Source organism: Drosophila bipectinata, chromosome 3R, assembly GCF_030179905.1.
Source record: "Drosophila bipectinata strain 14024-0381.07 chromosome 3R, DbipHiC1v2, whole genome shotgun sequence".
In the NCBI taxonomy this organism is placed as follows: domain Eukaryota; kingdom Metazoa; phylum Arthropoda; class Insecta; order Diptera; family Drosophilidae; genus Drosophila; species Drosophila bipectinata.
The window spans coordinates 5,401,083-5,428,534 of record NC_091739.1 but is presented as its reverse complement, the minus strand read 5'-3'; the positions used below and the strand labels follow the sequence as shown (position 1 = coordinate 5,428,534).

General features: G+C 43.6%; 1 protein-coding gene across 4 annotated transcripts in view; it reads right to left on the bottom strand.

Moving 5' to 3' along the window:
- The window catches only part of trv (trivet), a 63,726-nt gene that overhangs the window by 16,995 nt on the left and 19,279 nt on the right, over positions 1–27,452 (bottom strand). For 2 of the 4 annotated variants that reach the window (XM_017244536.3, XM_017244535.3), the window contains exons 1-2: positions 17,798–17,962; positions 15,108–16,173 (exon numbers count right to left, since the gene is read on the bottom strand). In XM_017244536.3, coding sequence (XP_017100025.2) covers positions 15,108–15,591 — 484 coding nt within the window. In that variant the 5' untranslated portion in view covers positions 15,592–16,173; positions 17,798–17,962. Of the gene's footprint in view, positions 1–15,107; positions 16,174–17,797; positions 17,963–21,529; positions 21,699–27,452 lie in introns of those variants that run through there. The other 2 variants (XR_011443161.1, XM_043211591.2) reach the window with 2 other exon arrangements.

Here is a 27,452-nt window from a genome sequence, read left to right as displayed (position 1 = left end):
GACAGAGGCAGTGGCAGTGGCAAAGGCAAACGCAAATGCGGCAAAAGGGTTGCTGCCCCCGGGGCAACCCAACCGCCCCAATCATCATCCCCCGGAATCCTCGACTCAACTCAACTCTTATCGGGGTCTTGAGTCCTGGGCCCTTTTTACGAGTAGTGCTGACTCTGCTTTTGCCAACTCGGGCCGGGCCTGAGCTCTTTAAGTGTTGGCCAAATTTAAATCATTTGTATGCGAGTCGCCTGCCCGGCCTTTAAACAAATGTCAATAATTTGATTTAAATGTGGCAGAGTCCCCACATTCGGCTTGCTGATCGCGTGCGAAATTCACATTTAAATGCTAGTAGGCTGTAGGCAGTCGTCACTTGTTTTCCTTACCCGATGGGGTTGACAATCGTGCGAAGAGACATTGCAACAGCCAGCAGTTTACAGAATTTGCGTAGCAGGAACCAGGCCAAGCAATGCACCCTGACTATATGTACTATATGTATGTTGGCTTTTAAATTAAAAATCACACAAACACTCAGGAAAAGTAACTCGACAAAACCCCAAATGGAAATTGCGTGTGTTTGGCCTTTGGGCAAGGCCTGAAGTGAAACAAAGTTGGTCTAAAGAATTTACACTTTAAGAAAGTGATTTTCTGGACATGAATGATAATAAATCATATATTTTTAAAAACCTGTAAAGCTATATTTCTTATGAATATTCTTTAATTTCTGACCCCTTTTTTAACAGTGTTTAAAGGAGTACCCGGTGTTTGCTCTTGGGTTTGGGTTAGTTGTAGCCCACGTACATACACGCACTGGCCCGAGTTTATAGAAAGTCACCCCAATGAACATTTAACGCTGCTGTGAGCGTTTGCCAAAAAAAAGGGACAGGGAGAGATTAGAGGTCCCGAGGGGAAGCAGCAAACACCCCAGCCCCAGCACCAACCCAACCCCAAGCAACCCTTTAACCCCGCGGCAAAATGTATCTGTCGTTGTTGGTAGCACATGTTAAAAGTAAACGCGTCCCAGGTAGAACCTCCAGGCCACCCTCTCTGCCAATCTGCATATTTGTCGGGCGCCACGAAATGTAAAGCAAGTAAAAACCTGGGTCAAATTGCGGTTACCGTTTTTGTTTTCCGCCGGTACTGTTGCAGGCATTCCGCCCCGATCCCGCCCACCGAGCACAGGGCCATTACACTTATTGTCTCTGTCACTTGGCCAGTTTTAGTGGCCCTGCGCTCGTGTGTGTGTGGAGGTGTTGATGTGTCCAAACACGGCCAAAACGCTTATGTAGTAATAGTGGCACTGATACTGCCTTTTTTCTGTTTCAGTTGGTTTCGGATTGGGATTCGGGTTCGGTTTCCAGTTCAAGGCTGGGCTCGGGAGCGTTAATTGCAAAGTGTGTGGACTACTTCTATTTTATTTTTTTGGGGAGCGAGAACAGGCAACTGACTTCATTTAGAGCCACACGTTTTCAGTTAATTAATTTGGTCAGAAAACTGTTGGAAGGAAAGTGTTGAGGCGAGAACAATATGAGGTCATTTGCCCTGCCAGACAGACAGGCGAGTTAATTTTTATAATTATATTAGAGGACGAGGTCTGCAGAGGGTTTCCCTATTTCTGGAAACAATATCCACAATGCCGGCCCCCAAAAACCAAACAAAAAAGAGGTTTAAATCAAATTCAAAACTCGTCGCTGAATGAAATGTTGAAATTGTACAACCCGCGTCTAGCTGTTGGCTTGAAACAAAAACAATTCCAAGGGCCGGGTCGGGTCGGGCCGGCGAGCTGACCGCCATTTCACCCAACTCTGCCCCTGGCCAACGAACTTGTTACCTTTTTTTGGACAGCTGCGCAGCTGCTGCACTTTATTTCAGTCACTTGCTTTCCATTTTTTGCACTCTGAATCGCTTTTATGTTTTTTTCCTTTTGGGCACGAGTGGCTTGTTTTTAGCCATGTTCCCATCTGTATGTATTTTTTTTGTTTTGCCTTCAGAGTGGGTGTGTGTGTGTGGACTCTTCTGTTGAGCTCGCTTTTGTGTGCAAGTGCGGTCATTTAATTTCGATTTGTGTTTTAGATTGTTTTGCGTTGCATTTGTTGATTTTTGCCATTTAAATAGAAATTTTTATTTTCTACACGTTCCCATGGCCATGGCCTCAGTTTGGATTTGGATGCCCGGCTGCAGCCGTCGCCAGCCGCTTTTTTTCGTGGATGGCAAACGGGCATTTCTGCTCTGCTCTCCTGTTTTTTTTTTTTGTATTTTGGGTGCTCGTCTATTTTTTATCAACGCATGTCCATGGGGCATTGCCAACGCGAGCCCGGCAAATTGGATTTCTTTTTTCGGACATTTGAAACTGACGAGCGCCGGCCGGGGAGCGATGTGCTCCGCGCGGCGTCAGCAGGGACCTAGCCTCGAAATATATGCAACTGTTGTTGCCGCTGTGACAGCCACCGCCCAGCCAACAGCCGCCCAAAGAGCAGCCACCATCCTCGACCAGCGTTTCTATTAGCTACGCGCATTCATAAGAGCGGAAATTTAATCTATGCCACAGTCGCGTTCATTTGCCCATTCTTTTTTTTTATGTTGAGCTGGCCTGGGTTTCGCTTTTGTCAATTTAAAGCTGCCGGCAAATGCTATCAACTGGCAATGTTCGTTAAATATTTAAATTGGCGCACAACTAATGAAATAAAACCAATGCAGGAGCGATGTCGGAGCGATTCCCAAGTGGCTTCAGTTGGTTAAATTCGTGCCGGCTGCTTGGTTCGTTGGCTGGTTGGGTTGTGGGTTGCGGAACAGGCCCATGGACTTTAATGTCCTCCGGGACCCGATGGTTCCTTAACGGAATTTAAAAATATCCAACGTGCCAGTGGGGAGACTCAATCAAAAAATTGTATAACTTGTATGATTTATCATGAATTTAAAGAGGAAGGATCTTTAACTTTCAGTTTTAAATTCCCCCACGAATTTCCTTAATGAATTAATTAATGTTTTTGTTGTTCCTGCAAAGTTATTGCAGTGTAGAGAACGGTAAATTGTGTCTTGGCCATTCGACTCACGTAGCACCTTGCTTTAAGTGCTTAAATAGAGGCAACCCAGCCGAAAAGCAACAATAACAAACGAGCCCAGCCGCACGCACGCCAAAAATTGGCATAAATAAGTAAAGGCGGCCACAGCACCAAAGTCAACTTCAACCTCGCCGTCGAATTCGACTTCAACTTCGGCTGGGTCCCAGTTCCCAGATCCCAGTTCGCCATATTGCGCATATGGCACTTTGTGTCTCCGGCTGTCTGTCTGTCGGCCGGTCTCTGTGTGTGTCTGTGTGTGCTGGGTGTATTTACTCAACTGCTGTACCCAAAGCGCACTTGAGTGTGTATCATCATCAACATCAGCTGCTCTTCAGCCCACCCAAAGCCCAAAAACCCAAACCCAAACCCTGGCACAAGCCCAAGCCTCTACAAAAACCCGGACCAAGTTGCGAGCTGCTTCTGCAACCGCCGCCAGCACTAAAGATACAAAGCTGCAGATACAGCCCAGAAGAGGGGTCCTGCCAGTACATATACATATACACAGTATGTACTATATATGGGTGTGTGTGTTGGTGTGTTCCTGCAACACTCAACCTCCTACTTTGTGGCCACTACAGTGACAGTATCTTTGGATGCTTAACAACATTACAAGCTGACTTATAAAAGGGAGACCCCGAGAGGGGCAGACCGGGAGACCGGGGGGCCGGGGTCGCCCTCTGCAATTTGACTTGACTTTTACGTATCGTCAAGTACTTTTCTGGTTTCGCCCACTCGGGGGACATTTGTCAGTCGTGGAGAGACAAATTTAATTTCTGCCATTTTCTATTTTCCGAGCGATGTCTGAGCTCAGATATGAATTGCAATGAAAGTCATACTCTGCATGTATGACCCATACAAGAATAAAGATCTGGGTCTGGACTAGTCTGGTCTGGTTTGGTTTTGGTTTGGCATGGTGTGGCCTGGTCCGGTCTGGTCTGGTCTGGTCTGGACAAACTCGTTTTTAATATGCAGCCACCAGCAGTCGGCACACGCAGCGTATGCGTAATTTTATTACAGCTTCAGGAGCAGCGGTGGCAGCAGCGGCAGTGGTAATGCCACTGGCAGTGGCAGCTTCAAATGAAACGCAATGAAATGAATGGGGCGAAACTATTTTCGGTGCTCCCAATTTTTCGGCTGTGGCCTCACGCAATGCCCAGCATTCATTTCGCATTTAAATTGCTGTTCAGAGAGCAATTAGCCGAAATTATTGTTGCTACGTGTGCATCGTCACTTGAGCCGGACGGCATCTATCGGCATCCCAAATTAGTAGGGACTGAGCCGATGTGGCGAATGCTTAATGTGAGCCGGGGCGGGCCATTATTCTCTGCCCATCCCTCGGCCAGCCCAGGACTGGGGCACAACAAAAAATGCTGATTTGCGGTTTGCCAATGGCAGTGCCACAAACGATGTGAGACTCAGCCACCGCAAGCCTCGCAGAAATTCCCAATAATTTACTAAAGACTGCCGAACCAAAACGAGTCTAAAAGAAAGAAAAGTTGAGACGACAGCGGCAGAATTATGCCAAAACAAATCAAGCAAATGAAAATATCAGTGCCTCGAAATCATGGCAAGACACACGCTGGGAGCTGCGCAGCAGGAGGCAGGGTGGATGGTGCCACAAATGCTGTGCTTAATAGGCATCAGCTGGGTATTAAGTTGTTGTTTTTTGTCATCGTCTTCGCCACCGCTTCTTGGCAGCGAGACAACCTTTTTTTATGCGACTAACTGGCTGAGTGGGTCCTGGGAGGAGTCCTGGGTGGGGAACTGGGTGGCGGGCGGAAGGAAGTAAAAGTCCTGAATCTCAGACGTTTTGACAAGCGCTTGCCCTGGCCTCGAATCCAACAAACAATTTGCGGAATGCCATTAGGTGACGCCTATTGCTGAAATTATCTCTGGCTTCAGGTTGTCCTTACTTTCTTATTTTTCTGGCTTTTTTTGTTGTTTGGTTGGTTGGTGCAAGGAAAGGGAGTGAAATTTCAATCACATCATCTTTTGTTAAGCTCCAGGCCAAGGCAAATAGGTAATAACAAGTTGGGGCGGCGCACAATGAAAGCCAAATAAAGACGCCGAAAAAAACAAGGGGGAGCAATGGCCCATTTTGTGGGCACGAAACGTTAATGGGTTTTCCTTTCAGCCAAAAGAGGTGAGCCAGGCCAAATCCCGTCTTTATTTGGCCTTTAAATTCATCAATTTCGCATAAGCCTTTGGCCAAAGTTGATTGTTTACAAATCATTCAGGCTCGGCTGTATTCAACACCCTGGCGAAATGGCATTAAAAGTTTGACCTTATGTCTGCCACAAAGTGTTACACATGACAGCCAAAACGAGAGCTGGAAAAGGGCAGGCTGGGAAACCTGAAGAAAAAAATTAAAAATTAATAGCAACTGGCGAGTGCCAATAGAAACCACAATGCAGCGGACAGAAAAACTAAACTAAACTAAAAAAAACCGGGCAGGACAACAAAAACTAACCGGCTAACCAAGTGTAAAAAACTATTGAGTGCTGGCGTCCCAACACTTCACTTTTTTCCAAACATGCCCCTTGCAGCCTGACCCGCGCCTTCTGCAACTAACCAAAATTTCTAATTTAAAAGTTTTACGCCCAACCGCCGACGAGAAACGAGGAACGAACGCGGCAAAAACAAAAAGCCGGTCGAGGGCCTGGGGTTGGGCGGAAAATGAAGGCAGCCGAAGCTGGAAAATAGAAAAGCAGCAACAAAGACAGGCGGCAAATAAAAACGCAACAAACACACAAACATTGAAGCAGGCACACACGGATAGATAATGCAATTCCCGCCCAGGACGAGCCTCGAAAGTGGGAAGGAGAAGGCAACTTGGCCAGCTAGCCGTGCAATTTTGTAGCTGGTCGTTTCAGGATTCCATCGTGTCGTCCTCGTAGGCGTTGTGTTGTTCTTGCCCCCATCGTTAGCAATGCTCATCGGCAACATTTCGTCAGCTTCCGTAGCTGGCAAGGCGGTTGGATAGAAAGCGGGTAGAATAGCGGGAAAGCCAGCTAGCAAGCCAGCCAGCCAGTAAGTTTGTGGCGGTTGGAGGAGCGTGTCATGCGCGTTGGATGTCCTGCGTGGGCTGCAGTCGCAATCGCAATCGGAATGCCAGCCGCCCCCTGTCGCTCGCTCCTCCTTGCCAGCTGGCTGGCTGACTATTTTTATATGCTGCCCCAGTCTTTGTGGCACTTGCCCCAAGGGTTTCTTTTTTTCCCCAGGATTTGGATAAAACTAGAGCTGTTGCACCGAAGAAAATAAGCTTTATAATTAGTTATGCCTGATATGCCTATAAAGTCCTACATCTTTTAAAGTTTATTTTCCTAAAGTACTTAATTTTAATAAAATTTATGTACTCATTTTCTTTCAGTGCCATTCAGGAGGAACGTTTGTCATTGTGCATTACTTTTAGCATGCATCGCGGCACTTTTGGTGATGCAACAATGTTGCCCGGTTATTGTTGTAATTTGCTTGTTGTAGCCCGGTTCGTTGGCTCTAGCTCTGGGCCTGGCTTCTGCTCCTTTGTTTTTTTCGAATTCACCCCCAGAAATTTTACGATGATTTTCATTTTCATATTCGAATCGTGTGCCCTGCGTTCGGTCGGTCGGTCTCTGGTGCTCTTTTTTGGGGAGAATAGCTTGCAAATCGAATTATATTTTCTGCCACAATGTAGACAACAACAGACAAGGCCGCATTACAATGCCTCCGAGGCAATGCCGTTCCCATCATCCTTACCACATTCCTTTTTTCATTTTTTGTTGTTTTTTTTTTCTGTGATATGGCCTTTGGCCTTTCCTGCACTTTGACCAACACTCTGTCGTTTGGCTTGCGGTGTTTTTGAGCTGGCTTTGAAATTACCTTACTCTCGAAATTGGCTACCAAAAAAGTGGCTTTTATGGCCCTCTGTATCAGTGTATCAGTGTATGGGCATGGGTGTGTGCCGAGCTTCATATTTCATTTTTTATATGTACTTTTTAATATGTATTTTTTCGTGCATAATGTTGACATTTTGACGCACTAATAAACATAATTTGCTCATAAAATACGTTTTATTGCCGGCGCCCTGTATCAGCCATCAGTTGTGACACTGTGTGTGCTCAGATTCAAGGATTCGGGGCTTCAAGGATTCATGAATTCGAGGATTCGTGGCATCATGGATATTCATGGTGTTTGTGCAGCTTGAGTGACTTAATGTCGATGAACGACATTAAATGGCATCGGGGCTCTGGCTCGGCAGATTGCCCAGAGATAGAAGCCCAGGTATAAATCCTAAATTAAGTGCTGAAAATGCCAAGGAGTTTAAGGTTGAGGACTTGCTGCTTTAAGCTAGAGTTCACTGGCCATTTTGTGACCTGTTTTGACCAACGTCTCTCATCTTGCATAATTAATTGCCGGTTCACAGCTCTTCCTTCAATCTTCTATCCTTATTTCCCGAAAACCCAAACATTTTTAAATATTTATTAGCAACAGCTTACAAGCTTCATCTTATTTCCTCGGCGGTGGTGGCTTTCATCGTTTTCCGGCGATAAGTAATTTTGTTATTTGCCAAACATGTGAACGGTTCGGGCCACAAATCCTGCCAGTTTGCCGTTCGCCCCAGCCAGTTGCCTTTTGCCATTTGTCTGCTACGCTCGTTGATGCCATTATCTTATTCAGCAGCCTTGTCATCTCATAAAGGATGCATATTATAAATTAATTTTTGCCAGCCGTGGCTTCCACTCTCCACTTTTCGCTCCTTGGCTTTGCTCGGCGTGCTGGCTGGTGCCTTTTTCCTTATTTTCCTATCGCCTTTATCACTTTGAGGGCCCGCACCTAAATACCGAACATGTTGCTCCTGTTCGGGTTGTCCTGGTTGTCCTGGGTGTACGGGGGCCATGTGCCGGTTATGTGTGCGCCCGACTATATGACTATATAATTTTTTGATTTAACGCAGAAGCTCCGGCTGACGCTGTCGCAATTTTTCAAAAAAACACCCTCATGCTTTTATTTTTGTGGCTCTGCCCTGGCCTGCCTGCCTGCCGTAAAAGTTGAAAGTTGTGCTGGTACTTTTCCTGGTGTTGTCTTTGCCTCATGTGTGACATTGATGCCAGCTCGCTGTGAGCTGTTTTATTGTTATCATTAAAGCGTGCCACCTCCCACGAATTTCCACCGCCGCCTTTGTGTTCGACATGTTGTCTTGTCTTTGTCCTGGGAGGGAGTTTTCTCAATGATGCGGGTTTTCCGCCTCGAGGCCATCATCAAGGGAAGCGAACAAGAAGGCCTCAACAAGTTTGACATGGCACTCGGGATTGGTATTGGGATTGGGCATCCGAGATCCCATTATGATTAAAAATTGCTCTGCCTGGCTTATCTTTTGCGGCTGGCTGCGATCATTAATGAAGCAGAAAGTGATTGGAAAGACAGCAGGAGCCGGGACAGGAGCACGAGCAGCAGCCCTCGGGGCCATGATTAATTGGTGTGTACAAGCTGGCGCCACACAAACACAATTGGGACAGGAACCGAGCCAAATCAAAGGAGCTTCATGCTTTTCGGGTGTTAACTGCATTTCATTCATCAACGCTTCCTAACCGCAAAGAGCTGCAACAAAAACAGCAACAACAACACGCTGTCTGAGGTTAGCAAAAGCAAAAAAAAAACTGAAGCTAAAGCTGAAACAGAAACAGCAGCAGGGGCAAGAGCTACGGCAGCAGATGCATTGGAAATTCAAATAAAATTTACCACAGCTCCTCGTAACTTTGTCAACGATGCGCAACATGACGCTGATGTCAGCCAGACATCTTGAGGGGGCGATGAGGAGGGAAAAGCGGGTGAAAGGCGGAAAAGCGGGAGGAAAACCGGGAAAGACCAAGACCTGCCAGCGAGTTGCAATTTGCAATTTTATGGCAGCGCTGCTAAAAACAGTAGAACACCGGAAGAAATAATCAATTAATTAATGGAGAATGTTTCAAAGGGAGAGTGTGTTTCAAAGGACCTGATTCTAGGGAGTCTGAGGCTTGGAGTCCTTTCTGCCCCTCTTTAATCTCCCATAATTAAAACCGCCATAATAAGGTCCTGAATTTCTTTCTCTGTTCAAATGAATCTGCTGCAGCACAAAACAAACCAATTTAAATTTTCAACGGTGTCGAAGGGTCCGCCGGGTTGGTGTGTCAGTCTGGATGGAAAAACATAGTTAACGGGTGCAGCGTGGAAAACCGGGAGGACCAGAGCTACGAAGACGGCCGGGGGAAAATCGGGCTAACAAAGCTGGCGAAAAGCGCAACAAAGCGTAGCTGACAAAATCAAACCGGCAGGGCAAAAGCAGAAGCTGCAAAAAGAACGTGCAGAAATATTCGCAATGACAATTGAAAGTCGGAAAATCGCAACCAGTTTGCTGGAATTCAGAAGGGCCAAAACGGGTCATGGGTTGGGTGGATGGAGGAGGCGGGAAGGGGGGATGGCAGTGCGATTCTGGTGGCTCGGTGGTTGCTGTGGACTGGCCAAACACTCAATCAATAAATTATGCTGCCACGAAATATACAAATCAGCGAACGGGGAACTGTCGCGGATGCCACAAGAGCACAGAGTTGAAGCAGGACCCAAGGGGGGGAGGGTATGTGCCTCCAACAGGGTGGTGGGGGATGGACGGGTGGTTCAGCTTGTTTGGCCGGTCACGCGGCAGATGGAGAACAAAAGGCCAGGCCACGACCCAAGAGTACTGAACGGCGCTCAGACGGATGTGGCTTTGTGGCATTTTGTGCGGTCGCTGTTGCTGCCTCAGTTGCTGCCACTGTTTCTGCTTCAGTCGACGTCACCGCAGCTGCTGTTAGTCATTCGAGGAGGATGCTGTTGACGATGGTCATGGCCAAAAGGATGGCCAAGATAGCGTCAGGACATAACCGGCCAGACCATTAAAAGCAGTGTTGTGGGAATGAAATATTTTAAAGGGGTTTTGCTAAGCTAACATTAAATAAATTTAAATTAAACAACCAACAAAAATAATTTAATTAAATATTTCATATATTTTAAATTGTGTCATTAATTTTAAGGAATTATAACCCCTGCTAGAGCCACTAAGCTGAATTTGTCAAATGCGTTGACTGCTGCATTGTGCTTGTAACCATACACAAAGCCTGTGACTGTATGCCCATGTCCTGTGACCAGGACAGCCTCCATACAGGCGCCAAAGACAAAGGGAAAGGCGCTGGGTTCTGCGCCCCAATGCAACCAAAATGGCAAAATGGCTGCCGGACTCGCTGACCCCCGGCTGACCTCAACCTCAACCTGCAGAGCCTTAAAGCCCCACCTCCTCCAACTCCAGACGAAACGGCTCAGCCTCATCGATTTTTCCCCAGGAAGAGGTCCAGACATTTTGCATGTGAGTCTGACATTTAAAATGCTGCCTTTTACATAAAACATTGATCGCGATTGTCGATTGCGACGACGACGAGGGATGGGCCGGCAGGATAATAAATGAAATGATGACACTTTGTAGGCATTCAAGGCCTGGCGGAAAATTTAATCAGTATCCCCCGCTTATTAAAAAAATAATGCAATTTTTTAAAGGACTTCTTACTTTCAAGCACCAACTATTTAATGGGATTTAATCTTCTGCTTTGAGTTTTCATTGCAGCTTGCTTGATCGATTTCTGTAATCGGGCTTTTCATTTGCACCCGGCACGCACGTCAACGCACCTGGATGGACCACAGCCTTAGTGCCACCCACTGGCACCTGGTTACCGGGCCCAACTGGCCCACCTGTCCAGTCAAGCGATCCATTGTCCCCACAGTGACTGCCAGCCATGAAGTCCAACAAAGCGGAAGCTGTAGGAATTTACCAACGTTTAAACTTTAATGCCTGCTACAACAGTTTTTATTCCTTGGCCATTTTCTCTTTTTCCACTTTTCCTGCATAGGTGTTTGTGTGTGTGAGCTTGAGATTTTTTGTTGTTTCGTTGCCTTTTTTTTCATTCAGCCAGGCAGAGGAATACCCTTCTTGTCGTGCCCAGCAGCCCCGCTCCAATTGAACCTAATCCGGCTGCTAAAGTATTAGCTACGTAGTTGTATGCTCATCCCGGCTGTCCAAACTGCCTTATGCTGCTTTTGTTGTTTGCTGGCATTTAGAAAAAAAAAAAAAACAAAATAAAAAACAAAAACAATGGAGAGAGAGTAAAGAAAGCGGAGAAAGAATGCCAGGGAGCTGGACAGGAGTGACGTTTGTAAAAAGTTTTGCCTTTGGCCAAGGGCTGCAAGTGGGATGTTGGAACTGAGGTGGTTGTGGAAGTGGAACTGCAGCGTCCACTTAATAACAAGGCATCAGCCGCTGGACGTCACTTGGCATACTAATCCATAGACCACCGATGGCACCACCCACTGAATTAAGTGCCCAGCCCGGAGCAGATTGTACTTACTATACGAGAATAAAATACCCATATACTATAAGAAGGTGGCTTATAAGTCTCTAGAAGCAAAAACTTCGCATATGCCCTAGTCTAAATTTTTTAATAATAAGCCATAAAATTTCTCCTTGTGCTTTCGCCAGAGATTCTTTATCCCAACTTCGTTCCGGCACCTCTTTTTCAGCCAGACTCCATCGCTGGCAAAGTGGACAGCAAACGGACATGGGGGCAAAGACATTAATGACAGCCGACATCAATGAGTGTCGGGTTGGCTCTTGTCTGGGCGGTGAAAAATTAATACAAAATGTCGGCGACAGCAGGGCAAAACAAAGGGCTATCATCTCCTGAGGGGGCACTCCTTTGGCGACTCCCGACTCGCGACAGTAGACTGGCAGGTGATGCTCGAGTGGCTCGACTCGGCGTCAAACATGGCGTATGATTGATTTTCCAGTCGTAAACTACGGCTGAGCTGGGCAAAAGTCGGGGGCCAGATAAAGCGGCAAATAAGCTTCAATAATAATAAAAGTTATAAATCTTTTGCATGGTCTGTCGAGGACAAGACAGCGCAAGACGATGGGGCAAGCAGCTGGGTGGAAACGGGGATGGTTGTCCTGCCAAAAGGACAACGACATGCTGCAACGCGGCGATAATAACAATTTATTGCACACGTACACACACACACATACATAGCCATGTGCAGAGTTGCCAAGTGCCGGAAAATGCCGCGAGACACGATTGCAGCAACAAATACATACATGCAACATGCGACATGCGACAGAGGGAGCAAAAACGAGAAAACGAGCATAAAAACCGCACAATAATAAAAATGAACAATGACAGGTTAATAGCAAATAAATGAAAGCCCATAAGAAAAGCGCAGCAGCAGAAAGGAGGACCACACAAAGGAGAAGCCTCCGGACGCCGGACTCCGGTCCAGACTGGCCGACAAACTATCTCCTTGGCCTAGGCAATTGATATATAGTTTTCAATTTTAAAAACCATTCAGCAGCTGCACGTCCCCATTCCAGCCGGCCCCTTCTGTTTTCCGTTTCGTTTTTCCCGAGGCGTTGGGGCAGAAAAAAATGCCAAAGAAATATATCTGGGAAGTGGCGGGCGAGGACGTTGCTGGCATATTTAAAGCATAACTTCGGGGAAAATCGGTTTCGAGAAGGCGAGCAGGCAGAGAGGAACCAAGAGCCAGACCAAGATAATGGCGCAAACGTACTTAACAGCCACAATAATGACGATAATGGGCAATGAGTTAGCAGCCAGCAGGTTGACAAAATGCACTCGGCATGCAATGCACACTGCCTGCCAATAATAATCGTCATCATCATCAGCATTATCATTAGCAATCCGAAGGACTAACAGGGAATTCGTACACGAAACTCGTGCTTTGTGTCTGCTCATGGAGGCGGAAAATGCATTACCTTACCGTCTGATGGCCGAAACCTATTTATTTTCCTCTTAAAAAAATCCTAATTTCCCTGAATTTATCGGCCTAAAGCATAAAGCATATTCTAGAATGTAAAAACTATCAACTAAAGATTAATTTAAACGCATTTATTTTTAGAGAAGCCACCTTAAACGGCTATTCATCCAAGATTTGCATTTTTTGTTTAATGCGCTTTAGGAGTAAACATTTAATATGTTTATTTATTCAATTGCATTTGAATAGCGGAGCAAAAAATGTGGTATAGCTGAAACATGAATATGCAAATCAATGGAGGCAAATAAAATGAAATAAATTCATGAGGGAGCAGCTAAATAGGCTTCAAAATCAGGCATAATCTGCCAGCTGTACGCTCGCCTTTATTCCATTTTATTTCATAATTTAAATATGCCATATTTAATATATTAAATAACGTTGTGATAGGTGTCGCAAGCCGCCTGCAAGCGGATTAAATTCACCCAGCATTACATCGCATCAGATTTTATTAAATTTCGTTTCGAAAGTTTTTCGCCAAAGTGACAAAGAGAAAAATCGATCACCTGTTTAAAGTTGGAGTGCCCGAGACGGCCCGAGGGGCGGAAGGAGCAACAATGGCGGGGCTACTTGGCAGCTGTGCCAACGCATCAGTCAACGTCTTTACAGTTTAACAAAGGACGACATTTGCCGGTTGAGACACACGCGGAAGGCGGGGGGCTAGCGTGGGGATCCGGCCACTTTATAAGCCAAATTCAACGCCACGCTCTGTTGTTGCCATTGCACATTGCGCCTTTGTCTGTTTGCTCGACAACTTTTTACATTCTTGTGTCGTTCGCTTTTGGCAATTTGTTTTCTGCATCTTACAACGACGAATTCAATTGAAAATTTCAGCAGACACTTCAGCCGGGACTGGTTCTGCAAATTTAAAAACAAATTTGCCGCAAAGCAATAGTAGCAGTAGTGGCAGCAACAGCAACAGCAGAAGCAAACTTGGCCAACAAAGTTTTTTTGTCCGAAACTCCGTTTCGATTTTCAATTCCCTCTCTCGCAAAAACTGGTCAAGTGTGGACGTGCGTTTAAATGTTACGTATACGCCGCGTTGTCTGCGCTGTCCGCACTGTCCGCTGCACTTGAGCAAATCGTCTCGTCTGAGTTTGAGTTTCAGTTTGACTGTTTGGTGCGGTGTCTTGCCCAACGTCTCATGTTTGCCTCGTGCACCACCCAACGTGTCGGCGGCGGCGGGCGGGCACAAAAAAGTAAAAAACGACAAAAAAAAAGGAAGAAACAACAGCAGACAGACAGGACCACGCCTTCTATCTGGTGTTTACTTTTCCGCCCCCGACGACTGTTTGCTTTGGAAGAGTGTGTGTATGTGGGGGGGGTGTGTGTTTGCCATTCGTTTAGCCAGAATGCCAACTATGACAAAGTCGGTGAATGAGGGAGTCGAAATCAAAATCGAATCGAAGCCATTGACTGAGCCAATGCCAATGTGGAAATTGTCAATAATTTCCAATTGATTTCTATTTGATTTAACACAGGCCAACAAAGGCGGACACCTGCGCCTTGCTTGGTCTATAATTTGCGGAGATACAGATATGACTACGTGGTCAGGTCTTCCGAAACAGGTCTTTAGTTTAGTGCAGGACAGCAAGCAGTCTTAAGATGAGGGGAAATAGCTTAAGTGAAAACGTAAACTTTGACAAACACGCGAGCCTCGTTTTGAGGCCAAATAACATTAGACAGCTATTAGAGGCTTGGCCGAGTTTTACGACAGAGACCATAAAAAGCATTACTTGAACTGCTCCAGTTGCTCGTAAAACTCGTGAAATTTGTAAGGACCTCCGACGCAGACTGTGTAGCAGTGTAACGCGACCATAGGCGTAGGCAGGCAATAAAAGCCAATCGATAAGTGCCCAAAGTGTTGGAGGTCCTCGTAAACAAATGTGGCAAATGTGTGGCCCACACCTCGGCCGGGACCCATTCATCCATCAAGGAATCGTCAAAGGAGTTCCCAGTCCTGCCGGAAATTTATTAGCCACCCCATCATCATCATATCGATTATGACAATTACGCGTACAAAAACGTAGTAAAATTAATGTCCTTTTTTTTAGATTAGGAATTTCGAAGGGTAGGGGTTTTCTTTAAGTAACAACTTTTTGGGGAGTTTACTTTATGGTTAATTTAATGAAATTACTAATTAGGGAGAGTTTATTTAAGACTTGTCTTCATTATACACCTTTAAGGAGAACTTACCCTGCTTGGGGGAAACGCTGAGCACCTGCTGCTGCGGCGATTGCTGCTGCGAGTGGATCTGGTACTGCTGCTGCTGCTGGACGACCACTGCCTGTTGTTGGGCGGCGCAGACGGCGGCGGCCACGGCCTGTTGTTGCTGGTGGTGGGCGGCAGCTGCGGCTGCGGCGGCTGCAGCGGCGGCCTGCTGCTGCGACTGCTGCTGGTGCTGGTGTGGCGACTGCGACTGGGGATGCTGTTGCTGCTGCTGCTGGGTGGTGACGATGGTCATCTGCTGGGGTTGCTGCTGTTGCTTGCCGTTCTGCTGCTGCTGCACCTGCTGCTGCTGCGCGGGAGCCGGTTGCTGCTGCTGCTGCAGATGCGTCTGGTGGATGGCCAGCAGCTTTGTCTCGTAGGGCTTGCCATGGGCGGCGCCCACGGAAAGGGGCTGACTGCTGAGCGTCATCTGTGCGGTGGCTGGCATCATCAGCGTGGGCATTGCCAACATTTTACAGTTTCAGTTGCACTCGGATGCTGCTTGTTGCGTTTTTGGTATTGATGCTGTTGCTGCTTTTCTGCTGCAATTGCTGCTGCTGTTGCGGTGCGGAATTTGCACGTTTTGCGGTTGCACGCAGCTCGCTTTGATGTTTAATGAAGTGCCTGCCGCCTTGCAGTTGATGATATAAATAAATTTTATTATAATTTGGCTACGTATTTTTTAATGGCTGCCTTTTTGTGTGAAACCGCACTATTGTTGCTGTAGATGTAGCTGTTGCTCCTGCTGGCTTTGGTTGATGTTGTTGTTTTATTCGCAAACGATTTGATGCATTAAATAATTTCTACAATTCTGCTAGTTTGAAAATGTTGCCTTTTTTGTGGTTTTCCTTTCCGTTTGTTCCGCTTCGTGTTGTTTGTGGTTGGCTTTTAATTTGTTTTTTAGTTTTGCATAAAAAATTTTTTTGCTTGACCTTCACTTATCACAGACCAATGAAATTTGTTTTCAAAAAGTTCATTTGGTTTTTTATATTTGTAATTTATGTTCCCATCCAGAATCCCAAGCACAAAAGGCAGGATGTTCTGTGTTTAGATTCTGAAGAAAAAATTTAATTTTATTTCAGCTTTCCAGAACATTTTACTTCCCTCTAGAATTAAAATATTCTGCAAGATGAAAATAAACAAAAGGATAATGTACTTGGAAAACAAAAGGGGTAATTAACTTTCATTGCTGTTAGTGTGATTACAGTTGAGCCAGAAGAAAAAGTAAATAAACCCAGGACTTGCTTTATTTTTATGGATCGAGTACAGCCCGCGCACAGCCATTATCATATATCAAGACTAAGCCATTCACACATCATTTGAAAAATTAAATTTAATATTTTACGATTTGTGTGCCCGCTTTGTATGCGGAGTGAATACAGCATGAGCCAGCAGCACAACAAAAAAAAAAAATAAATAAAAAGTTATGCCCGAAACGAGGGACGACAGCCAGCAGACATTGAAAGTGCGAGAGCAACGCAATGTCTAAGTGCCAAAAGCAGAAGCAGCAGCAGCAGCGAAAAAAATTATAACAATAATAATAAAAGCAGCGGAGTACAAGTGCCAAAAAAACACGCACCAGAAACCGAGCTGGGGTTTTACGACAGGCCCCCGAAAGACGATAGACAGCGAGCAGCAGCATCCCAGCAGCAAACAAAGCTGCGAATCCTGCGAGTCCTGACACCCTGTACGCCCCAAGTGTTGGCAAGTGTCAGGATCAGCGACAGGCTCGCCGTCAGTCTAACGCTTCCGGTTTTTATGGCACAGACGGACAGACAAATGCTATGTATAAATATAAACTTATATTTTTATTTTTATTCGGAAAGCCAGGAGACACGGAAGCGCAGAAAAAAGCACGAATGCAGAGGCCACACCAAAAGTACAAACAGGAAAAAAAAATCACACATATATGTTGTATATGTGGTACCCAGCATTCCCTTTTTGTGTGTATGACTCAAACACACACTGTGGCACACTCAGAAAAACACACACAGGACTCACACTCACTGGAACACTCAAACAAGACACACACAAAGCACACACAGTTGCAGTGGCCTTTTTATATAGGAACCCATGCGATGTCGGCTGGCGGCAGCATTTATTGGCTGCTCGTTGTCGGTTTATGTGCCACACAAGCCGAAGTGCCAGACTTTGGTTGTTGTTTCAGAAACGGGCTGCTGATTTTGCCGTTCTGCTGTTCTGGCGTTGTACATAATGTGGCCAAAAACACAACACACAACAGGCACAACAAAATATACATGCACGCAAAAAGCGTTGTGCCAGCCAGGCTATGTAAATAAGGCCAAAATCGATGCTCGGCTCGGTGACAACGAGACCAAGTAACCCCAAATGGGTTAAACGTTTCGAAAAAATCTTTAACTCGCATCGATTTTCTTGAAAATATTTCACATCAAATTCTGAATTCAAATATTAAAGGCAGCAACTGTAACCACACTCGACAGTACTTCTGAACTTTGTTTAAAATTATAATCAAAACTGAACACTCAAAACTAAGAGATACAGGAAATGTATTTTTTGAAAAGTTCACTAAGTTTTTCAATATTGTTTCATTTAATTTTTGGGATGTTTTAGAACTTATTTAAAGTTCAGTTCTTAGTTAGTTAATTGGCTCGGCTTTCGTTTGTTTCACTTCGTTGATTTCTTTTCGCTTTTCTTACTTTTCGGTTTTTATTTAGAATTCTCTTTAGCGAGCAGTTGGCTTTCGGTTTGGGTTGCTTTGGTTGGTTGGTTGGTTTGTTTGAGAAATTATAATAACAACTTAACAACAATGTAACGAATATCCTTTCTTAACGAGGACACAATTCAAACTGAAGGCGAATCGCCTTCGTCCGCCTCACAAATAGTCAACACATCGGTCTGCTCCGGTCGTTTACCGTTATTCTGCCGACGTCGCTGCCGGCAGAACCTGGTGCTCCGACATCCTTTTGGCCGAAACGAGCGTTATCCTCGCGCCAAAGTTCCGAGCTCTGGCCGAAGTCTGTTTTGGGAAAACTCACTCTCAGGCATGCGTCGTGGAAATTCGAAAAGGTTTCTGTCTTGGCTAGGCGATTTTCCTTGGGGAAATTCATTTCCCTACATTTTCGTTGGGGTGATTATAGCGTATCCTTTGTGTTATACTCCTTGAAGTCGGGCTATGTTAAGACATCCTGTTGGATCCTTTATTCATTGCATTTCGTTCACTGGAACCGGAATTCTTTCCTTTTCTTGGGATTACATGGAGTGCATCTGTTTAACACGCGATTTTGCTCATTATGCAAAAGCCCTCAGGGTGAGTCGAGTGCTTCAAGCTTAAGCCACTTTACACTGGGCAAACAAACAAAGGCCCAGACACAAGACCAGCCCCCATACACGAAGCACATGCTATTGTTTATGCGCTCGAGAGCCAATAATCCACTTTTGTTTTGTTATCACCACCCAAAAGCACCACCACCCACAGGGACACCCACACCCACTAGCCGCTCAACCGCCCAACCGCTGAACCACCCGCAGCACTCAGCTCGTTGCCGCATCTCGTGCCCTTGCCCGCCACCACTTAATTTCTACTTGATTTGTCGTTTAAGAAAACTAATTGTCTGCCTTTTGTTGAGCGTGAAAACAATGGAAAACATTTTAGCAACTGTTACTCCGTGCCGAAAGCGTATTAGACACAGAAGTCGTCGAAAGTCTCAAGTCCCGAGTCTGGGTAATAATTTGCGGAAAGTGGCCAAGTCGCAAATGGCGCTGGCTTTTGGTCAGGCCAGAACGGAAACCAGACCGCGAGGCACTTCAAGGTCACTTCAGACGACAAATAGTTACCAGATGAGCCGTCGCAGTGGCACAATTCTCCTTTTGTTTAAATTTTTAATTTTTTTTTAGCGTTTTCCGTATCTGTATCTCAAAGGGGTGGTCCCTGATCGATTTCCCGCAAAACGGAAACGGATACCCACACCATGGCTAACACGGCGGAATAACGAGGCAAGCTCTTCGTTGCATATTCATGGGGCACGGGCATACAAACACAAGCAAAAGCACAAACGAGTTGACGTCGATGGTGTAACAGATATCAGTTACGTTGCATGCAACAGCCATGCGATTCGCGGGGATAGGCCTACGAGGCAGCAAGGGTAAAGCCATGGAAAGAAACGGCCAAGAAAAGCTTGTCGCACGCATAACTTAAAATTTATAAATAAACTTTGCAACAAAGGTTTTATGTTTAATCGATATTTGAATTTATTTATTTGATTAAACTAACTTTTATAAGAAAAATTGGAGAAAAGTCAGGAGAAGGGTTCTATTTATTATATTATTCTTCTTAGAAGTCCAAACTTAGAGGTCAAAAGAAAGTCATCTTAAGGCTCTTAAGGAAATTCCATTGAACACACGATTAGCATTGACCTATTCCGGGAATCTCACATCCTACGTGAATGTTTAGGCCATCTCTGGGTGCTGGGTACTGTATTATGCAAATGACCAAGTTCTTGAAACTGTGCAACCGTGACGACAATGGCAAAAGTAACAGCAGCATGAGCAGTAAAGTAAAACAGCAACAGCAGCGTCGACACATTATCCTCGGCGACTAAATATGTAAAAACCCAAGCAGCCAACAGAGAACTCGGGCAGCGACACACATACCAGCTCGCAGGACTTTCAGGACTCACGTGAGCGATTAAAATCTGAAGGAAAGTATTTCAGTTTTTCTTTTTTTTTTCATTCCACCCAGAGAGCTGCAGCTGAGGGTTGCTGAGGTGCAAATGAGTTTTGGTTCAGTTGGAAGGGTTGCTGTTGCTGCTGAAGCTGAAGCTGAAACTGAAACTGAAACAGCAACTGAAACAGCGGCGTGTAATTGGAGGCGAGTGTCGTGTAAAATGTAAAACTTGGGCTGTAAATAAATCAAAACTTTCTGACTGAACAAACAGTCAGGTGAGCGAAAAAATGCAACAGCAACAGCCGCCAAGCAGCAGCAGCAACAGTAGAAGCAACAGCAACATTTTCATATTGACAAGTGCTTGGAGGGGTTGTGGGTCGGAGCTTGGAAAAACTGAAAAACTCAAGCAGGGGGAGGACCGAGCGAGTCTGCTGCTGGCGGGGTTATTTACACTGAGAATTGGAACAGCTGCCGAGCAGAGCACTTATGGCGGGTGATGCAGATTTTTAGCCCCTTTACCTTGAATCCTCATCCGAGTACCATAAAAGTCCCACATTAAAGCTGATACAAAGCAGCCAAATCATAAATCCCCGCTTATTGATTTATGACGCAACACGGGGCGGAGCTAAACAAGTTTCGCTTTGATTTATATATTCATTATTCCATCATATTTCTGGGCGGGACGCACAAATGAAATGTAAATGACGCTCTGGCAGAGGATTAATACGGTTACAAAGCACAACTAAATAAACTGAATTTAAGTTGTGGCCAAAAAGTTTTTGGCCGCAATCTCGGGTCTGGACTGTGGACTCCGGACTCAAGGTGGTCGTCAGAAGGCCGGTGTCTTTTTCACATTTGTATAGCCCTCGTAAAATGATAAAAATATTAATATAAATAAAAGGGGGAGTGAAGGAGATCCTGTGACCATTTGCCAGTGCTGCTTGGTCCGGCAGGAGGGCTTGGGGCAAAGTTTCTGATATCATCTTTAGCGAAACATCCGAGACAACAGCCGGAGAAGCTGGAAGTGGGCACTTTCGCATAAGTTGACAATTTTTTGTCGCTTTGCTAGAGTCTTAGCTTGGCTTTCCCATTTTTTCCGGTTTCCTTTATATTTTGTTTTTGTTTTCCTACTTGTCTATGTATTTACCGCCCTGGCTATTTTCGGATGGGCTGAAAAGTTTGGCCATTGAAGGGCAGCTGAGCACCCCGGCCTAAGCGGCCGAGGCAGCTCGTCCCATAATTGATGGTCAGCGTTTAACTTAATTGTATGTGGGAATCTGAATCTGAGCTGCCAGTGGCAGGGGCATGCTGATTGTGTCAAGATTTCATTTCAATTTGCGCCGCGATAAGGCTGCGAGACATAAAAGTAAATTGAAACGCCTGACAGTGGCTCTGACAACGATGGACAGAGCCTGGAAACAAACACAGGAGGACCTGGACATCAGGACGCTGGGACACAACGACCACCACCTGGCCATCATTGCTGGACGTCAGAAGCTCGTCACGCACGTGCAGGTGGAGCAGTTTCAAAAATTTTTAATTGAATTTACCACCGGACAGGGAAAGGGACTGTACACAAAGGGAAAATATTACAAAGTTCCTATGGAATGAATGATAAAATTGTTAATTCTAAATACAAATTTAAAGAATCCCCTGATGGCTTCAAAGGGCCATGAAGTATAAAATGTTCAAGGAATATGTATATTTTAAATCATTTATTCAAATCCTACTAAACCTCTTTTATTCCTAGTGTTTTCATACTCACTGTGTAGTGGCGGCATGTACTCCATTTCCGAGTCGCTATCCTCCGCCGTGCCCAACAGACTGCCCCTATCCTGTCTCCTAGCTCCTCGGGAGGGCGTGGCAAAGGAGTTGGTACGCAGGGCCATTTCCATGGCACGCAGTGCCGGCAGGCTCCTGGGCAATTTGCCATTCTGCAACGAAGAGTCGAGCGATGGACCATTAAAATTAGACATAAATAGATAAAGGTTAAAATAAACAAGAAAGCAAAGCTAACTTCGGGCGGAGCCGAAGTTGATATACCCTTGCAGTTAAAACCGGATAAATATCGCAAAAATCGGATATAGTTTGCCGATCCTTATGATTACATCATAATAAAACCAATTTATTACAATAAAAAATCTAAAAAAAAGTTCCAAGCTTCTATCTTCAAAAATACGAAAGTTGATATTTCTACCAAGTACCATTTACGATCGTTCAGTTATATGGCAGCTATAGGATATAGTTGGCCGATCCTAATGAAATTTGGTAGGTTGGATCAACTGGCCAAAAATAGAATCTGTATTAAGCTTTCTATCTTCAAAAACACGAAAGTTGGGTCATTTCCGATCGTTCAGTTATATGGCAGCTATAAGATATAGTCGGCCGATCCTTTTGAAATTTGGCATGTCGTAATGTTTTGCCAAAAATAGCTCTAGTGTCAAATTTAAACTCTCTAACTCTAAAAACACCAAAGTTATACCTTTTCCGATCAATCAGTTATATGGCAGCTATAGGATATAGTCGGCCGATCCGGGCCGTTCCGACTTATATACTGCGTGCAAAGGGAAGAAGGGTGTGTGCAAAGTTTCAAGTCGATAGCTTCAAAACTGAGAGACTAGTTTGCGTAGAAACAGACAGACGGACAGACGGACAGACGGACAGACGGACATGCTCATATCAACTCAGGAGGTGATCCTGATCAAGAATATATATACTTTATAGGGTCGGAGATGTCTCCTTCACTGCGTTGCACACTTTTGGACAAAATTATAATACCCTCTGCAAGGGTATAAAAAGAGGAAATATAACTTCGGGTACAAACGAAGCCGATATACCCTTCAGTTAAATGGAGGTTTATTTCGAATGGGTTATTCAAAATAATATATATATAGTATTTTTTAACGTTTTTTAAAGTTGGTAAAAAACCAAAAAAGGAAATATATTTGTTTTTTTTTCAATACCTTGTAATGTGTGGGTACTGTGAGTTCAAAAACAGAACCAAGATGCAAGATGTTCTGCAAGGTCCAGAGGATATACCTTAGGGACGTATGGATGGTAGTGAAGGGCGTGCACTTCTTGTGGTCTTAGACTTAGCTCGACGGATGGGGGAGGTTCTTTTTCACGTATCCATACTACACATCATCAAAATAAATTAAGTGCACTAGCTCGAAAATTCAAGAAGAAACCCGGATGATTTTACTTTATAATCAAATCCGAAAACAAGAAACAAATCCCCTAAAATACAAATAGCTTCAGAAGAGAGAGAGAGTGATTTCGATCAGTTTTAGGGTAATTAGATGTCCATTATACCCTAGTCTTAACCCACCCGACCTTGGCGAGATCTACGACGTTTGATTCGCCCCATATCACAATTCTAGGTGATACTTATTGTGGTTCCAGCATGGCTATTTAGGGGTTCGGCGGCGGAACGGTTAGAGCCTTAAGCCCTCATGAAGTTCAAAATATTCAAATAAATAATCTTATAAAATTGATTCATTTTACAAATTAGGGTTTTCTATTTAAATAAAAATAATATCGCCTTAAAATCTATAACAATTCATTTCGTTATCATTCATGTTTAAATTTAGATACATATATATATATAAGAAAAATTAATATTATAAGGATAAATTCAAGAATTAAATTTTAGCTACATTTTGAAATTAAGAATTAATAAATTTGCGAGGATATATATATATTCAAATTATTCAAGATTCATGGCTCATAAATTTAAGGTATAAATCAAAAGACTGAGTAATTTCTTTCAGTGGTATTCACTTACCGAAGTTCACCGCCGTTGAGCTCAAGGACAGGAATGCTATAGGTGTTTATAATAATAATTAATAAAGAAAATATTACAATTAAATTTGTTTGGCCATGCTCGAATATTATCGCAAAGTTCGTACTTCAATTAACTGTCAATTATTTATCTTTTAAATTCAACGCAACTTATATATATATAAATTTATATTTATTTATACTAAAATTAATCAGGAAAATATACATATTAATTATCTGCATTTTTAACATTAAATTATTTGCAAAAGTATAACCAAAAATAATTAAAAGGTTCGAGAGAGATTTTCTTTCGTAAAAACTCCATAATATAAAATAATCAAAATATAAACTGGAAGGCTTTGTAATAATTATTAAGCAGGCCAATATATATATAAAATTCACGGCTGCTGATACGACCGTAACCACACATTCGCTGGAGTTTTCTCTCCGTGTAATCATCCAAAATTTAATGGAAATAATTCCATCCGATTTGATCGGAATTAATTCCGGTCGAATGTCGCTGAATTCCTTAATTAAACTAGACGATTACATAATGTCGTACTAGTCAATTATGTAACTCCTTGCTAGCCGATTGCATAACTCGGTACTAGCCGCACTGGCACGTGGCACTGGGGAAAATAATTCATTAAAGAAACCTGCACTGCACTAACTTCAAAACATACCTGGCTTAAAATCACTAAATCACTATTTCACTTAATCCACAGCAACTTCCGTTGGGGCTTAATAATTTTTTCCCATACATTTAATTATAATAAAAACGAGTTTAAATATAGGCTTAATAATACAGCCTTTTCGCTTAAGCGTATGCAAGTTAGTGTCTAAGCTTCCCTATGCAAATCTAGCCCTAACTATGCTAGAATAAAAAGCTCTCAAAAGCTTTCACATAACTGATGCTGCACTATGTATTATCTCGATATGCAAAAACCAATAGATAAGAATCGCGTGATATTTTCGTTCGCTTATCCAAGGTGACCGGAGAATATTAGATACAACACTTTAGCTTTTTTTAAAAATATCTTAATTTCTATGTTTTCTGCGATATGGATGCCCAATTGGAAATCCACACACTACACCACAGTTAATGCCACAAAAATCTTATTCAAAGGGGTCATTAACTGAAATTACTAATATTAACCAAAAAAACTATTTTTATTTTACTACTTGTATGTCCTTTAAATGCTAAGTTCCTAATATTTTTCCTGCCTCATTTACCAATTCATAATAAGGGACTGAAAATCTTGGGACTGCTCAGGCTAGGGACCAACTTAAAAGATTTCCAGAAATCAATTCCTAAATAAACGTCCTGGGTTAATGTTGGGATAACGTAGAATTCAATAGGCTTTGTTTCGCCACGGTAAGAAATGTTAGTCACATATTTTCCTACCACGGAATATTTATTATTATTAGCCGTTCGAATATTTCCCGAACATTTCTTAAGTTTTTGATTGCTCATAATTTTGGTAGCCGCGTTTCCACCTAAACAACTTACGGATGCTCCCGAATCTAGCAATGCAACATAATTCTTCTCTCCTACAATGATGTCTGTATATAGCCTATCATCAGAGTTACCAAGTATAGAGGAAACTAACTTTCTCCTGGTATTGGTTATATTTCTCCAAAATGATTTTAAACGAGCGGTCGAGCGTTTTTGTTTTCGTTTGGGCGTCGAATTTTCGTATCCGAATATGCGACACTTTGCTGCATTATACCTATTCCATCTAATGTGTAGAGGTGCGAATGGGTTTCGCTCGGTAGCTGCGTTCAGTTTCTCTTGTGCTTCTTCAACGTTATTATTCTCTGGAATAGGTGTTGAGTATTCCGTTTGAGAATAAGCTTCTTTAACTAGTGGTTTGGATTGTAAGGATGCGTCAGATTGGTGGTATTCTGCGCATCCCTCTGGCGGTTTTCCGTCGGGTTACAACGAGAGCATTTTGGTTTATAAATATCTTTAGCTCCGCAACCATAACAAAATACTGATCGGACTTCCATACAATCATCGAACCGATGTCCTGGCTTCTGACAATTCCAGCAAACCATCTTCCTCCTATGAATTTCGTCTACTTCCATTTCTACTTGCTCTTCTGACATGGAATATAATTCCGAAACGGAGCGATTTGATAACTTCGGTTTCATTGACTGCGTCTTGACATGCTTCTGAAATTGCTCGTGAGTACGGATCTCTTCGCGTAATCTAGCAAGAGTATTAATACCTAAATGCATCAATTCGTAACGTAACGAGTTCTTTGCATTTCGAATAAGAATTCGTATGGTGGATTGTTCGGAAATGGGAACCTTGAGTCTTCCTAACAAAGTTTCTACAGCGAACTGGTATTCTTCGAATGGTTCCTGTTCTAATTGCCGTCTAGCATTGATCAAGTCCCAAATGTCCATGTCGGAGTCTACTTCCTGGAACTTTTCTCTAAATTCTTGCTGGAAGGTTTTCCATGTGAAATTTTCACAAGAACGATGAAACTTCCAAAACCATTCATTCGCCTTTCCCGCGAACAACAAGTACAAATGATCACACAAAAGTTGATAATCGCCTCCTAAGTTTTGTGCTGTAAGGGAGCGAATACGATATAAAAAGTCTTCGACTTGCATGCCGTTTCGAGCACCGTCGAATTTAATGCGCCAGCCTTGTATAATGCTTGCGACTTTTTCAGGGGAGATACTCGAAGCTCTAGAGTTTCCAACCGATGTCTCACTGATATGACTGATATTTCTGCGCATGGGTGGTAGTTGAGATTGGTATTCATTAAAGCATTGGGGAACGCTGGGTGACCTTGTGTCCTGATCCCTTGACTCGATATTAAGAGAAGTCATTTTGACTTTTAAAGCTTGCTCTATTGATGCGTTTATAATCTGGGATATATTCTGTAACATGCTATTTTGCTGAGCTTGAATACAAGATTGTACTAGATCGGTTATTTCGGTTCTGTCTAACCCTTCTCGATTGTTATCAACCTCAAGGAGTTGTCCTTTACGTTGCATTGACCTTGTCTGTACCCCTCTTTTTGGTATAGCACCTTTCCCTCTGGTACTGAGATTACCTCTGGATGGTTCAACGCTAGGATCTAAAGTTTCTCCTACGGTCTCTGCCTCGTTCAATTCAATCATTAAATTATTGTTTGCAAGAGAAAGCCGGTTTACCGAGCAACTACTATTGCAAACGGGACAAATTGACTTTGCTTGTAAAAGTGGCATTAAACAGCTGTAATGAAATTTATGATTACAAGGAGTAGTTGCCAACATCTCATTTAATGTCACAGGTTCGCAACAAATGGAACAAATAGTTTCCTGCTCTCCTACGCTTTCAGCTGGATTTTCTAAACTGTGTCTTACTGCCATGGTGAAATACTAAAATATCTCTCCGATACACAAATGATCAAATTTAAAGAAAAAAAAAAATATAGAATTAGAAATATAATAAAAATCAACAAAAATCAAAATCAATAAATCAGAAAAAAAATTAAATCAATTCCAAAAATCAAAATCAAATCAAATCAAAATTAAAAAAAACAAATTTAGTCCGCCACCAAAACTCCTATATAGCTCTTCGGGAATCCGAAGTGTGCTGGAACAAAAAAACTGATCGAATAAAATCTCTCTTTCTCTGATTCTATTTGGGGATACACTATTAAATTACTGACTCGTATAACTTCCGATAAAATGTACATCCGGTTGGTCAAGAGCTAAAATTCCTCCAGCGTCTTGCAGTTCCTAACCAGGATTTATTATACGGACCTGATACGTCTGAAATTATAAAGCATGGTGAGGTCTGGTTATGCACAGCAGTCGCTCTGGTCGATCAGTCCATTCTGCTGAACTGCAATCGCAATTCCGAGAGACAAACCGCTTGTGGATTCCATTGCCCTCCAAGTTAAACA